We start from the raw sequence: 13773 nt of genomic DNA, 5'->3' as shown, positions 1-13773 counted from the left end.
GCGCGGGCCTCTCACTATCGCGGCCTCTCTTGTTGCGGAGCACAGGCTCCAGACGCGCAGGCTCAGTAGTTGTGGCTCACGGGCCTAGTTGCTCCGCGGCATGTGGGATCTTCCCAGACCAGGGCTCGAAGCCGTGTCCCCTGCATTGGCAGGCAGATTCTCAACCACTGCGCCACCAGGGAAGCCCCTCTACCCATTTTTTAATCAAAAAAAAGTTTTTTTGCTGTTAAGTTTTACGAGTTCTCTATCTATTTTGGATATTAATCCCTTATCAGATGTATGATTTGCAAATATTTTCTCCTATTCAGTAGGTTGCCTTTTCATTTTGTTGATTGTTGCTTTTGCTGTGTAAAAACTTTTTAGTTTGCAGTAGTCCCACTTATTAATTTTTGTTTCTATTGCGTTTGCTTTTGGTGTCATCCATAAAATTATTGCCAAGAGCAGTGTCAGGGAGTGTTTCTCCTATGTTTTTTTCTAGGAGTTTTACGGAGTCGGGTCTTTAAGTCTTTAATCTATTTTGAGTTAATTTTTGTGAGTGGTGTAGGATATGTGTCCAGTTTCATCTTCTGCATGTGGTTATCCAGTTTTCCCACCATCATTTATTGAAGAGACTATCTTTTCCCCATTTAGTGTTCTTGGCTTCCTTGTCAAGTGTTCGTTGACTGTATACGTGAGAGTTTGTTTCTGGGCTCTTGATTCTGTTCCATTGGTCTGTGTTTCTTTTTATGTGACCCCATACTTCTGTAGAAAAATGACATTGGAATTTTGATAGGAGTTGCATTGAATCTATAGATGGCTTTGGGTAGTACAGACATTTTAGCAATATTTTTATAAACATGGGATTTTTTTCCCACTTACTTGTGTCATCTTTGGTGTTTTTCATCAAAATCCTATAATTTTCAGTGTTTAGATCTTTCACCTCCTTGGTTAAATTTATACATAGGTATTTTGTAATGTTTGATGCTATCGTGAATGGGCAGGTGTTATTTCTTTTTCAGATATTTTCTATATAGTGTATATTTTGTACATAGTGTATAGGAATACAACTGATGTCTGTATGTTGACTTTTTGTACACTGTATCTTTTAATCCTGTGTTTTCATCCTAAGCAATCCCATCCTCCACTTGCAGAACTTTAATTAATACCTGCATATTGGCACCACCTCCTCTTTCTTGTCCTCCGCAACTAATCATTAAGCCTTAACCATTCTACATCTTAACTGTTCCATGTGCTTAATGAGAGTACAATAAAAATGCTAACAGATTCTTTCTTAAAGGTCTAGACAAGTTCATATTAACAAGAAAACTACAATGTAAGAGTAGACATTCCATGAAGGAAGTGCAGTGAAGGGCTAGCCCTGCCAGGTGAGAAAATATGTTATAAAGCTAAAATAACTAAAACTATTTGTTCAATTTGTAAATAAATAGACCAGGGAACAGAACAGAATTGAGAAACAGAACAGAATTGACAGATAGATCTAAATATATTTAGACATTTAATTTATGATGGAAAGGATATTGTTCTATTCAGGGTCACTGATAATGGCAGTTTCTTGTATCAAAGACACCAACGATTTCTATATCATTAAATCCAATTGACATTTCTCAGTCCTATCTTACTTGACCTTCCAGCAGCATTTGACCTATGTCATCACTTCTTCCTCTTTGAAACATCAGGGCACTATACTCCCTTGGTTTTCTCCTAGCAATTCTCTCATTCCCTTGGTGATCTTATCCTACCTCAAGACTTTAAATATCCATCTATGTATATGCTGACAACTCTCAATCATATTTGCTCTATTTTAGGATATAATCTAAAATATAATAAAATTCCTATGTACTTTCTTATTACTTACACTGCTATTACTTTGATTCAAGCACCTCACCTGGATTATTGCATAATCCTTCTAACTGGTCTTCCTGCTTCTGTCTCTGCCTCCTCTCCCAGTTAATTAAAAAATTTTAAACAATTTAAAATTTCTAATGTTATACATACTCAGGGAAGTACATAAAATACATGAAGTTTAGCAATTATTATAAAGTACAGATCCATGTAAATGATACCCAGATCAAGAAATGGCCCTCCAGGAGCCTGCCCCCATTACCCTCGTAATCAGTATTGTCTCTTTCCATCCTGCCTAGAAGTATTTGTCTCAACTTTTATGGTAATTTTAAAATTTGCTTTGCTCTACAGTTTAAAATTTTAATTATGCCTCACTAAACAATGGGGTTAATGCTGCCTATTTTGACCTTTAATGTAAAGTGAAACATATAATATGCATTCTTTTGTGTGTGACTGTGACGCATGTTTATAAGATTTATCCATGTTCTTTGTAAATGTAGTTCATTTTAATAGCTGTGTAGTATATTATCTTAAGATCCTCATCCTTTCTACTGTTGATGGATATTTGTGTTTCAAGATTTTTGTCATTGCAAATGATTCTGATATAAGCATTCTTATACATGTATCTTGGCGCATACATATTTCAGTTTCTCAGGGTGGAGCAATGTTAGGTCATGGGATACACATGTCTTCAGCTTTTCTATGTAATGCCTGTTTGCTGAAGAAGTTGCAGCAATTTACACTTCTACTAGCAGTGTGTGAGAATTTCACTTGTTCTACATCTGTGCCAGCACTTTTATTGACATAATTTAATTATGCCAGTTTGCATGTGGTGTGATCTCTCATTTTTTTTTTCTGTTTTGTTTTTAATTTTAATTTTATTTATTTTTGGCTGCATTGGGTCTTTTTTGCTGCGCGCGGGCTTTCTCTAGTTGCGGTGAGCGGGGGCTACTCTTTGTTGCAGTGCACGGGCTTGTCACTGTGGTAGCTTCTCTTGTTGCGGAGCATGGGCTCTAAGCACGCAGGCTTCAGTAGTTGTAGCTTGTGGGCTCAGTAGTTGTGGTGCGCAGGCTCAGTCATTGTGATGCACTGGCTTAGTTGCTCCGCGGCATGTGGGATCTTCCCGGACCAGGACTCGAACCCGTGTCTCCTGCATTGGCAGGCAGATTCTTAACCACTGCACCACCAGGGAAGCCCTCTCATTGTTTTAATCTGCATTTCCATGACTAATGAGGTTGAACACCTTTTCATATGTTTCTTTTTTCTTTTTTCTTTTTTTTTTTTTGGTCGTGCTGCGCAGCTTGCGGGATCTTAGCTCCCTGACCAGGGATTGAACCTGGGCCTCAGCAGTGAAAGCGCTGAGTCCTAACCACTGGGTCACCAGGGAATTCCCTCATGTTTCTTTCATGGCATGGCCGTTCATCTATTTTACCCATTTTTAAAAATTGAGGTTTCTGTTTTTTTCTTACTGATTTTTAGCAGTTCTTTGTATATTTTGGATGTAAGTTCTTTATCAATTATATATATTGCACCTGTCTTCTCCCACTCTGTGACTTCAGTTTTTTCTTCTCAATGCTATCCTTTGAGCAGAATTTTTAAAAAATCTTTTTATCTTGAAATTTCAAATTTACAGAATTCTTAACTGTTTGAGAGTGGGTTATATATATCATGTTCCTTTACCTTTTTAATGCTTCAGTATATAATTCTTTTTTAAAAAATTAATTAATTAGTTAATTTGGCTGTGCCAGGTCTTAGTTGCGGCACACAGGATCTTCATTGCTGCTTGTGGGATCTTTGCTGTGGCGTGCTGGATCTTTAGTTGTGGCATGCAAACTCTTAGTTGTGGCATGCGAACTCTTAGTTGCAGCATGTGGGATCTAGTTCCCTGACCAGGGATCAAACCTGGGCCCCCTGCATTGTGAGTGTGGAGTCTTAGCCACTGGGCCGCTAGGGAAGTCCCCAGTATATAATTAAGAACTAGGATGTTTTCTTACATAACCAGTTGTTAAATTCCAGAATTTTAACACTGATACAGTACGTTTTAAAAAAAATTGTAGAATATACATAAGAAATGGTTAAGTGGTAAGATTTAAGTTACAGTTCTGTTTGTGCAACCATCATCACCAGTCATCTCCAGAACTTTTTCATCTACCCCAGCTGAAACTCTGTACTCATTAAACATTAGTTCTCCATTCCCTACCCCCAGGCCCTTTCTGTTGCGGAATTTGTGGACTCATACAATATTTGTCCATTTGTGACTGGCTTATTTCACTTAGCATAATGTCTTCAAGGTTCATCCATATGGTACCATGTTTCAGAACTGCCTTCCTTTTTTAGACTGATTAATATACCTTTGTATGTAATACTACATTTTGTTTATTCATTCATCTGCCAATGAACACTTGAGTTATTTCCACCTTTTGGCTACTGTGAGTAATGCTGTAATAAACGTTGGTGTACATGTATCTGTTTGAATCCTTGTTTTCAGTTCTTTTGGGCATACACCTAGGAGTGGACTTACTGGGTATTATGGTAATTCTGTTTAATATTTTGAAGAAACATCAGACTATTTTCCACAGTGGCTGCACCATTTTACATTCCCACCAGCAATGCACAAAGGGTTCCAATTTCTCTACATCCTTGCCAGCGTTTGTTTTCTGTTTTGATAATAGCTATCCTAATGTGTGTGAAGTGGTATCTCACTGTGGTTTTCATTTATATTTTCCAAATGATTAGTGATGTTGAGCCTCTTTTCATATTATTTGCCATTGATATATCTTTTTTGGAGACATGTCTATGCAGGTCTTCTGTTCAGTTTTTGATTGGATCATTTTATTGTTGTTGTTGAGTCGTAGGAGTTCTTCATATATTCTGATATTAACCCCTTAACAGATCATGATTCGAAAATATTTTCTCCCATTCTGTGGGCTGCCTTTTCATTCTGTTAGTGTTCTTTGCACAGAAGATTTTAATTTTGATGAAGTCCAGTTTGTCTACTTTTGTAATCTCTGCTATTATTATCATACCCAAGAAATCTTGCCAAATCCAGTGTCACGAGACTTTCCCTGTATGTTTCCTTCTAAGTTTTGTAGTTTTAGCTCTTATGTTTAGTCCTTTGATCCATTTTGAGTTAATTTTTGTATATGATGTAACATAAGGTCCAACTTCATGTTTTTGCATGTGGATATCCAGTTTTCCTAGCACTATTTTTTTTCTTTTCCATTATAGTTTATTACAGGATATTGAATATAGTTCCATGTGCTATACAGTAGGTCCTTGTTGTCCTATTTTATATATAGTAGTGTGTATCTGTCAATCCCAAACTCCTAATTTATTCCTCTCTCCACCCCTTCCTCTTTGATAACCTTAAGTTTGTTTTCTATGTCTGGGAGTCTGTTTCTGTTTTGTAAATAAGTTCATTTGTATCATATTTTAGATTCCATATATAAGTGATATCATATGATATTTGTCTTTCTCTTTCTGACTTGGTTCAGTTAGTATGATAATCTCTAGGTCCATCCATGTTGCTGCAAATGGCATTATTTCATTCTTTTTTATGGCTGAGTAGTATTCCATTGTATATATATACCACATCTTTATCCATTCATCTGTTGATGGACATTTAGGTTGGTTCCATGTCTTGGCTATTGTAAATAGTGCTATAAATATGAATACTGAGGTGCACCTGTCTTTTCTGAATTAGAGTTTTCTCTGGATATATGCCCAGGAGTGGGATCCAGCACCATTTGTTGAAAAGACTGTTCTTTCTCCATTGAATGGTCTAAGTATCATTGTTGAAAACCATTTGACCAGGCATGGAAGGGTTTATTTCTGGGCTCTCTATTCTGTTCCATTGGTCTATATGTCTGTCTTTATGCCAGTACCACACTGTTTTGATTTCTGTAGCTTTTTAGTAGGTTTTGAAGTCAGGAAGTGTGAGACCTCCAACCTTGTTCTGTTTCAGAATTGTTTTGGCTGTATACAGAGTCCCTTGAGATTCCACATCAACTTTAGGATGCAGTTTTCTATTTCTACAAAAATGTCATTGAGATTTTCATAGGGATGATGTTAAATCTGTACATTGCTTTTGGTAGTTTTTACATCTTAACAGTATTGAGTCTTTCAATCCATAAATAGAAGATATCTTTTCCATTATGTCTTATTTAATTTCTTTCAGAAATGTTTTATGATTTTCACTGTACAAGTTTTTTTTGCTTTTTTGGCTAAGTTATACCTAAGTACTTTATCCTTTTAGAACCTATTGTAAATGAAATTGTTTTTGTAACTTCCTTTTCAGATTGGTCATTGTTAGTGTACAGAAATGCAACTGATTTTGGTGTGTTAATTTTGTATCCGGCAACTTAATTTGTTTATTCTAACTTTGTGCGTGTGTGGAATCTTTGGGGTTATCTACATATAAGATCCATGTCATCTGAAAACAGATAATTTTACTTCTTCCTTTCTGATTTGGGTGCCTTTTTCTTTTTCTTGACTAATTGCTCTGGCTAGGATTTCCAATACTGTGTTGAATGGAAGTGGAGAAAGCAGGCATCCTTGCCTTGTCCCTGATCTTAGAGGAAAAGCTTCCAGTCTTTAACCATTGAGTATAATGTTAGCTGTGGGTTTTTCATATGTGGCCTTAATCATGTTGAAGTAGTTTCTTTCTAGTTTTCTGAGTATGTTTATCATGAAAGAGTATTGAATTTTGTCATGCTTTTACTGCATTAAGATGATCATGTAATTTTTTCCCTTTGTTCTTTTAATGTGGTGTATTGATATTGGTGTGTTCAACCATCCTTGCATTTCAGGAAAGAATTCCTCTTGGTCTTGGTGTATAATTCCTTATAAAATGTTGAATTAGATCTGCTAGTATTTTGTTGAGCATTTTTGCGGCAATATTTATATGGGATATTGATGTGTACTTTTCTTGTAGTGTCTTTGTCTGGCTTTGGTATTAAGGTAATGCTGGGTCTCAGAATGAATTAGGAGGTATTTCCTTCTCTTTAATTTTTTGGAAAGAGCTTGAGAAGGATTGGTGTTTAATCTTTCTTAAAATGTTTGGTAGAATTCACTGGTGAAGCCATTTGGTCTTGGGCTTTTCTTTGGGAGGTTTTTGATTACTGATTCAGTCTCCTTACTAGTTACAGGTCTATTCAGATATTCTATTTTTTCATGATTCAGTCTTGGTGGTAGGTTGTGTGTTTCTAGGAATTTGTCCATATCATCCAGGTTATCCAATTTGTTGTATAGAATTGTTCATAGTACTCCTATAATCTTTTTATTTCTGTGGAATTGGTAGTGATGTCCACACTTTCATTTCTGATCTTAGTAATTTGAGTCTATTTTTTCTTAGTCCATCTAGCTAAATATTTGTCAATTTTATTGATCTTTTTGAGGAACCAAGTTCTGGTTTTACTGATTTTTTTTTCCTCCCTCTATTTTTCATTTATCTCGGCTCTAATCTTTATTTTCTTTCTTTTGCTAACTTTGGGTTTAGTTCTTTTTTTTTTTTTTTTTTAGTTCCTTAAGGTGTAAAGTTAGGTTGAGAACTTACTTTCTTTTTTTTTTTTTTTGCTTGTTGATTTTTTTGGCTGCATTGGGTCTTCGTTGAGGTGTTGTCTGGTTTCTCCACTGTGTAGAACAGGCTTTCTCTAGTTGCGGTGAGCGCAGGCTACTCTTCGTTGCGGTGCGTGGGCTTCTCATTTTGATGGCTTCTCTTGTTGTAGAACATGGGCTTTAGGCACACGGGGTTCAGAAGCTGTGGCACATAGGCTCAGTAGTTGTGGCTCGCAGGCTCAGTAGTTGTGGTGCACGGGCTTAGTTGCTCGGCGGCATGTGGGATCTTCCCAGACCAGGGCTCGAACCCGTGTCCCCTGCATTGGCAGGCGGATTCTTAACCACTGAGCCACAAGGGAAGCCCTGAGAACTGATTTTCTTAGTGTGTTTAACAGCTTTAAATTCCCCTCTTAGCACTGTTTTTGCTGCATCTCGTAAGTTTTTGTACGTTTTCATTTCTCAGTATTTTCTAATTTCCCTTGATTTAATCTTTGGTCCATTGGCTGTTTTAAGAGTGTGATGTTTGGGACTTCCCTGGTGGCACAGTGGTTAAGAATCTGCCTGCCAGTGCAGGGGACACGTGTTCAAGCCCTGGTCCGGGAAGATCCCACATGCTGTGGAGCAACTAAGCCCGTGTGCCACAACTACTGAGCCTGGGCTCTAGAGCCTGCGAGCCACAACTACTGAGCCTGTGCACCACAGCAACTGAAGCCCACGTGCCTAGAGCCCGTGCTCTGCAATAAGAGAAGCCACCGCAATGAGGAGCCCATGCACCGCAATGAAGAGTAGCCCCCGCTCGCCGCAGGTAGAGAAAGCCCGTGCGCAGCAAGGAAGACCCAACACAGCCAAAAATAAATAAATTTATTTAAAAAAAGTGTGATGTTCAATTTCCACATATTTGTAAGTTTCCAGTTTTTCTTGTTTCTAGTTTCATTCCATTGCGATCAAACAAGATAGTTTATATGATTTCAGTCTTTTTAAATTTATTAAGACTTGTTTCACATATGCCTAACGTGTAGTCTATCCGATATAATACTGTTGTCTACTCTACCATCTAGATTCCAGTTTGGTCACTTGTCCCCAAAATGTCCTTAATGGCATTTTCTTTCTCCAGTACAGGATCCATTTCAGGATCACATATTGCCTTTAGTTGTCATGTTGCATTAATTTCCTTTACTCTGTGACAGTTCCTCAGACTCTTTGTCATGACATTTTGAAAGCTACAGAATGAATTATTTCATAGACTGTTGCTCAGTTTGGGTTTATCTGGTATTTCCTCACGATCAGATTCAGATTAGGTATCCCAGCCTGTCTACTACATTAGTGATGTTGTATCCTGCTCAAATGATCACATCTGGAGGCAAGTGATGGCCATCTGCCCTTCACTGGTGCATTAATTTGATCATTGTTGAGGTGTTGTCTGGTTTCTCCACTGTGTAGTTACCGTTTTTTCTTTGTAACTGATACTCACTGGGGAGATGCTTTGAGACCATACAAGTATGCTGTTCCACATTATACTTTTTTTCCTTAATTTAGTATCTTTTGATGATTCTTGTCCAAACCAGTCTTTACAAGATGGTTATTTTTCAGCTCCACCACTTGCTTCATATCAGTTGGTGATCTACTCTAAGGAAGAGCCCTGCTTTTCTTGGGCATTTGTTTATTTCATTGACTTAATATGGGTTCATGGATTTCCTATTTTACTCTGTGGTTTATATTCCATTACAGTACTATCATTATTTTGATGCTCAAATTGTCCTTCCTTTAGCCAGTGGGAGTCCCTGTAAGCTGGCTTCTGTGCTCTTTTGTTAGGAGAACCAATGTCATATGTATACTTTATGGGTAGTGTGTTTTAGTTCTTGAACTTTTTCCTACCCTGAAGTCACGAAGATACTTTCTGTTTTCTAAAAGTTTTATTATTTTGCCTTTTATGTTTGCATCTAAAGTTGGAGTTGATTTTTACACATAGTATGAAATAGAGGCTAGTTTGATTTTTTTAAAAAATTTTTTTCCAGTATAGATACCTAGTTGATCTAGAGCCTTTTATTGAAAAGAACAATCTTTCCTGCTCTGTGATGTCATTTATATTGTGAATCAAGCATCCATATATCGAGTGTTTCACTGAGCTTTCTTGGTCTGTTTGCTTATCTCTGTGCCAGTCAGTACCATATTTTCAATTACAATGGCTTTATGACAAATGCTGATACCTGGTACAGCAAGTTTTCCTTCTGTATTTTCTTTAAGTGGTATGGATATGGGATATTCTTGACCCTTTGCATTTCCACAATTTTTTTTTTTTTTTTTACAACTTTGAGATATAACTCATGTACGGTGAACTGCATACACTTTAAGTTGTGCAATTAGAGCTTTGATGCATGTATACAACCATGAAGCCATGACCACAATTAAGATAATGAACATAACCATCACTTCCCAAGGTTTCCTCATGTATTGTTGTAATTCATTCTTTCCTACCTCCCAGCCTTGTCTTTAGGTAACTGTTCATCTGCTCTTTTTTCTAATTAAAAAATTTTTTTAAATTTTATTTATTTATTTTTGGCTGTGTTGGGTCTTCGTTGCTGCACACGGGCTTTCTCTTGCTGTGGTGAGCGGGGGCTTCTGTAGTTGTGGCGAGCAGGGGCTACTCTTTGTTGCAGTGTGCAGGCTTCTCATTGCAGTGGCTTCTCTTGCTGCGGAGCACGGGCTCTAGGCACATGGGCTTCGGTAGTTGCAGAACATGGGCTCAGTAGTTGTGGTGCATGGGCTTTGTTGCTCCGCGGCATGTGGGATCTTCCTGGACCAGGGATCGAACCTGTGTCCCCTGCATTGGCAGGCGGATTCTTAACCACTGTGCCACCAGGGAAGCCCTCATCTGCTTTTTATCACACAGGATTAATTTGTATTTTCTAGAATGTTATATAAACAGAACCATACAAAATGACATTTTGTATATACAAAATATGTACAAAAAGTATGTACTCTTCTTTTTTTTTTTTGACAGGGCTGGTTTCTTTCACTTAGGATAATTATTTTGAGATTAACTTGTTGATGGAATTGGGCTGTTTCTAGTTTTTTTGTTTTTGGCTGTGTTAGGTCTTTGTTGCTGCGTGCACGCTTTCTCTAGTTGCAGCGAGCGGGGGCTACTCTTTGTTGTAGCGCGTGGTCTTCTCATTTTGGTGGCTTCTTTTGCTGCAGAGCACAGGCTCCAGGCACGTGGGCTTCAGTAGTTGCAGCATTCGGGCTCAGTAGTTGTGGCATGCAGGCTCTAGAGTATAGGCTCAGTAGTTGTGACTCACGGGCTTAGTTGCTCAGGCATGTGGGATCTTCCCAGACCAGGGATTGAACCCGTGTCCCCCGCATTGGCAAGCAGATTCTTAACCACTGCGCCACCACAGGGAAGTCTCTGTTTCTAGTTTTTGATTGTTACAAGTAATGCTCTTATGAACGTTTGTTTGAGTCTTTGTGTGGAGTGTGGAAGATAGACCTCTCTAGCTAGGCCATTCTAGCAAGATTCCAAACCAAGGAGCCATAAAATAAAGACTGATACAACACAGATAATAGTCTAAGGACTAATGTCCTTAGTATATAAAAACAACTATCTAGTAGGAGAATGGGCAAAGAACATGAACAATGAGATGACAGAGATGATTGTAGTAAGATACTTATTGCAGCATTGCTTGTTATAAGTAAAACACTGGCAACAGTCTAAAGGACCATCAGTAGGTGACAGTTAAGTAAGTTGTGATACATATCCTACTATACTGATACGGAATAATCTTCAAGAAGTTTGAGAACAGTGTGTGTAGGACAGTGTGCTAGAGAGAGAATAAGGGAAAAAATATATAAATGCTCATATGCATGGATGTCAGAGAAACTGACAGTGGTCGCCTTTGGGGATGGAAATTAGAGGGCTGGAAATAAGGGCTTGCATGTAGACTTACTTTCTACTGTATCTCCTATTCTGATTAAATTTTTTACAATATGTCTTTATCATCTTTAAGTTAGAAACTAAAAATTAAAGCCTGTCACTCTCTCAAAACACCAAACATTGATTATCATTGTCTCCAGATGGCTTCATTTAAAGTGACTGATTAATTTTAGGCAAGCTGCACACTATCACAGTGCCTCAGTTTCCTGATCTGTAAATGGGGTGATAATAGTACCTAGGCTTTAATGACACAATCCCATGAAATGCTTAGAAAAATTCTTGGTGTGCAGCAAGCTCTGAATAAGGGTCACCTGTTAGGGTGTTCTACAGATGAATGATTGGTAGCCACACTGCAGGCTATTTTGCTGAGAGAGAACCAGGCAACGAAGGTTTTTTGATAGACAGTGAGGCAGGGAAAACGTGGGTCTTTAGTTTGGATACGCATCTGTGAGCTGCGTCCTAACCTGGTTTTGCCACCACGTCACTATCTTCTCTGCGTTTGTCATCTTGGCTGTGTGAACTCTATGGCTCCATTGAGTTCTGGTGCTCTGAGATTGAACTTTCTGGAATTCTCTGGTTTCAGGACACCTCCTACTTGTTCATCACTGGCCCTGATGTTGTGAAGTCTGTCACCAATGAGGACGTTACCCAGGAGGAGCTCGGGGGCGCCAGGACCCACACCACCATGTCAGGTTAGAGGCCTCGAAGCTTACCTTACTGTTGTCAGACGCTGAGAAGAGGAATTGCTAGAAGTGACAGTCTGTTACAGATACCACTTCATTGACAGAATTTCTTTGAATAGACTGTAGTGTCATGTATTGTCTACAGATATAGTAATAAAGGTGGATTTATATCTCAAATTCGTTAAATTAAATTACAGGCTACTACTAATGCTTTCATAGTCTTTGAAATTTTTGAGCTAACTAGAATGATGGTTATAAGAAATATGATTCATAAAAGTATGTGTGCTGTGGAAAAAGTAGCACAGGGTAAAGGGGATTGGGATTGTTGCAGTTTTAATGAGGGTGGTAAGGACAGGCCTCACTGGGCAATAGATTTGAGCAGATTTGAAGGAGTGTATTGCGTGGATACCTAGGGGAGAAGCATCGCAGGCAGAGGCTCCTGAGGAAGGAGAGGGGCTGGTGTGCTCGGTGAGTGGCAAGAAGGGTGGTTGGATTAGACACATGACATGATCTGACTTTAAAAGCTCAGTTGGGCTGCCTGGTAGAGAAGAGACTCTGGGGGCAGCGGTAGAAGCAGGGAGTCTGGTGGGGTGAACCTGAGAGGGAGTTTTCTGCCCCACTTTCTCTATCATGTCTATGGCCCTGTTTGGCTCTTCTGTGATTTCAGAGTGTTCTTGAGGAATGATGGCTTGATTCCTTACCAGGGCCACGTGGTTCCCCTTCTTTCCTCCTTTGTTCTGCCATTGCTGAGTACCATGACATGTGCCAGCCATTTTCCTTTTATTTTTGATTGTCCAGCTTTCTTGAGTGTTAATGGACATATAACCAGGCATTATTCCAGTTGCTGGGCTGCAGTGATAAGACAGGCCTGGCCTCTACCCCGTTGGAGCTGATACTCTCGGGGAGATGTAAGGCAGTAAACAGGGAAATAGGTGCTGCAGGGAAAAGTGTGACGAGAATTCCCACCTGGTCCAGGGATGGAGAGTGAGGGGTGTGGGGAAAGTTGTGCTCTGGAGAGGGGCAGGAAAAGCCTCGGCAAGTAGGCGACACTAGGCCAAAGACCTGGATAATGAAAGGAGTGACCCTTGCAGAGAGAACAGTCTGCATGGACTGAGGGTCAGCCTGAAGGTGTGTGGTGTGGTACCATCCTCAGTGGAGGGGATGGCGACAGGGCTGTCGGCACAGTCTGCTGCAGACCCGCCCTAGAGGGGGCAGGTGGGCATGAAGCTGTGTCTCTGGGCTGACAGGCGCCCTGGCCCATTATATACTCCCTGTTTTCTCAGGCGTGGCCCACAGAGCTTTTGAAAACGACGTTGACGCCTTGTGTAATCTCCGGGAGTTCTTCAACTACTTGCCTCTCAGCAATCAGGACCCGGCCCCCGTCCGTGAGTGCCATGATCCCAGGTGAGTTGCAGGCCGGAGCTCTTTCTCTCGTTTTGCAGGTTGGCTTGTCCTTCTCTGGCCCCTGTGCCCTGGCGGGACCTCCAGGGTCTGTCCTGGTGGGCAGCTTGGAGTAGACTGTGCAGTGGAGTCAGGTGTAGGCATGGTGGTGGCATGTCTGGGTGTAGGAGCCACGAAGGATTTTATTTACTTATTTAAAAAGAAATTTAAAAAAAATTTTCTGGCCACGCTGTGTGGCATGCAGGATCTTAGTTCCCCCACCAGGGATCAAATCCGTGCTCCCTGCAGTGGAAGCTCAGACAGAGTCTTAACCACTGGACTGCCAGGGAAATCTGAAGAGATTTTATTTTTTATAACCGTTTT

General features: G+C 39.6%; 1 protein-coding gene across 2 annotated transcripts in view; it reads left to right on the top strand.

Annotated features, from left to right (window-relative positions):
• PCCB (propionyl-CoA carboxylase subunit beta) overlaps window positions 1-13773 on the top strand; it is an 83485-nt gene that overhangs the window by 24980 nt on the left and 44732 nt on the right. For both annotated transcript variants that reach the window (XM_082393457.1, XM_082393456.1), the window contains exons 7-8: window positions 11910-12018; window positions 13293-13413. In XM_082393457.1, coding sequence (XP_082249583.1) covers window positions 11910-12018; window positions 13293-13413 — 230 coding nt within the window. The remainder of the gene's footprint in view (window positions 1-11909; window positions 12019-13292; window positions 13414-13773) is intronic.

The sequence above is a fragment of the Balaenoptera borealis genome, assembly GCF_965194805.1.
Source record: "Balaenoptera borealis genome assembly, chromosome: 5".
Lineage (NCBI taxonomy): Eukaryota > Metazoa > Chordata > Mammalia > Artiodactyla > Balaenopteridae > Balaenoptera > Balaenoptera borealis.
The sequence above is the reverse complement of the archived record's forward strand: the minus strand, read 5'-3'. Positions and strand labels throughout refer to the sequence as shown.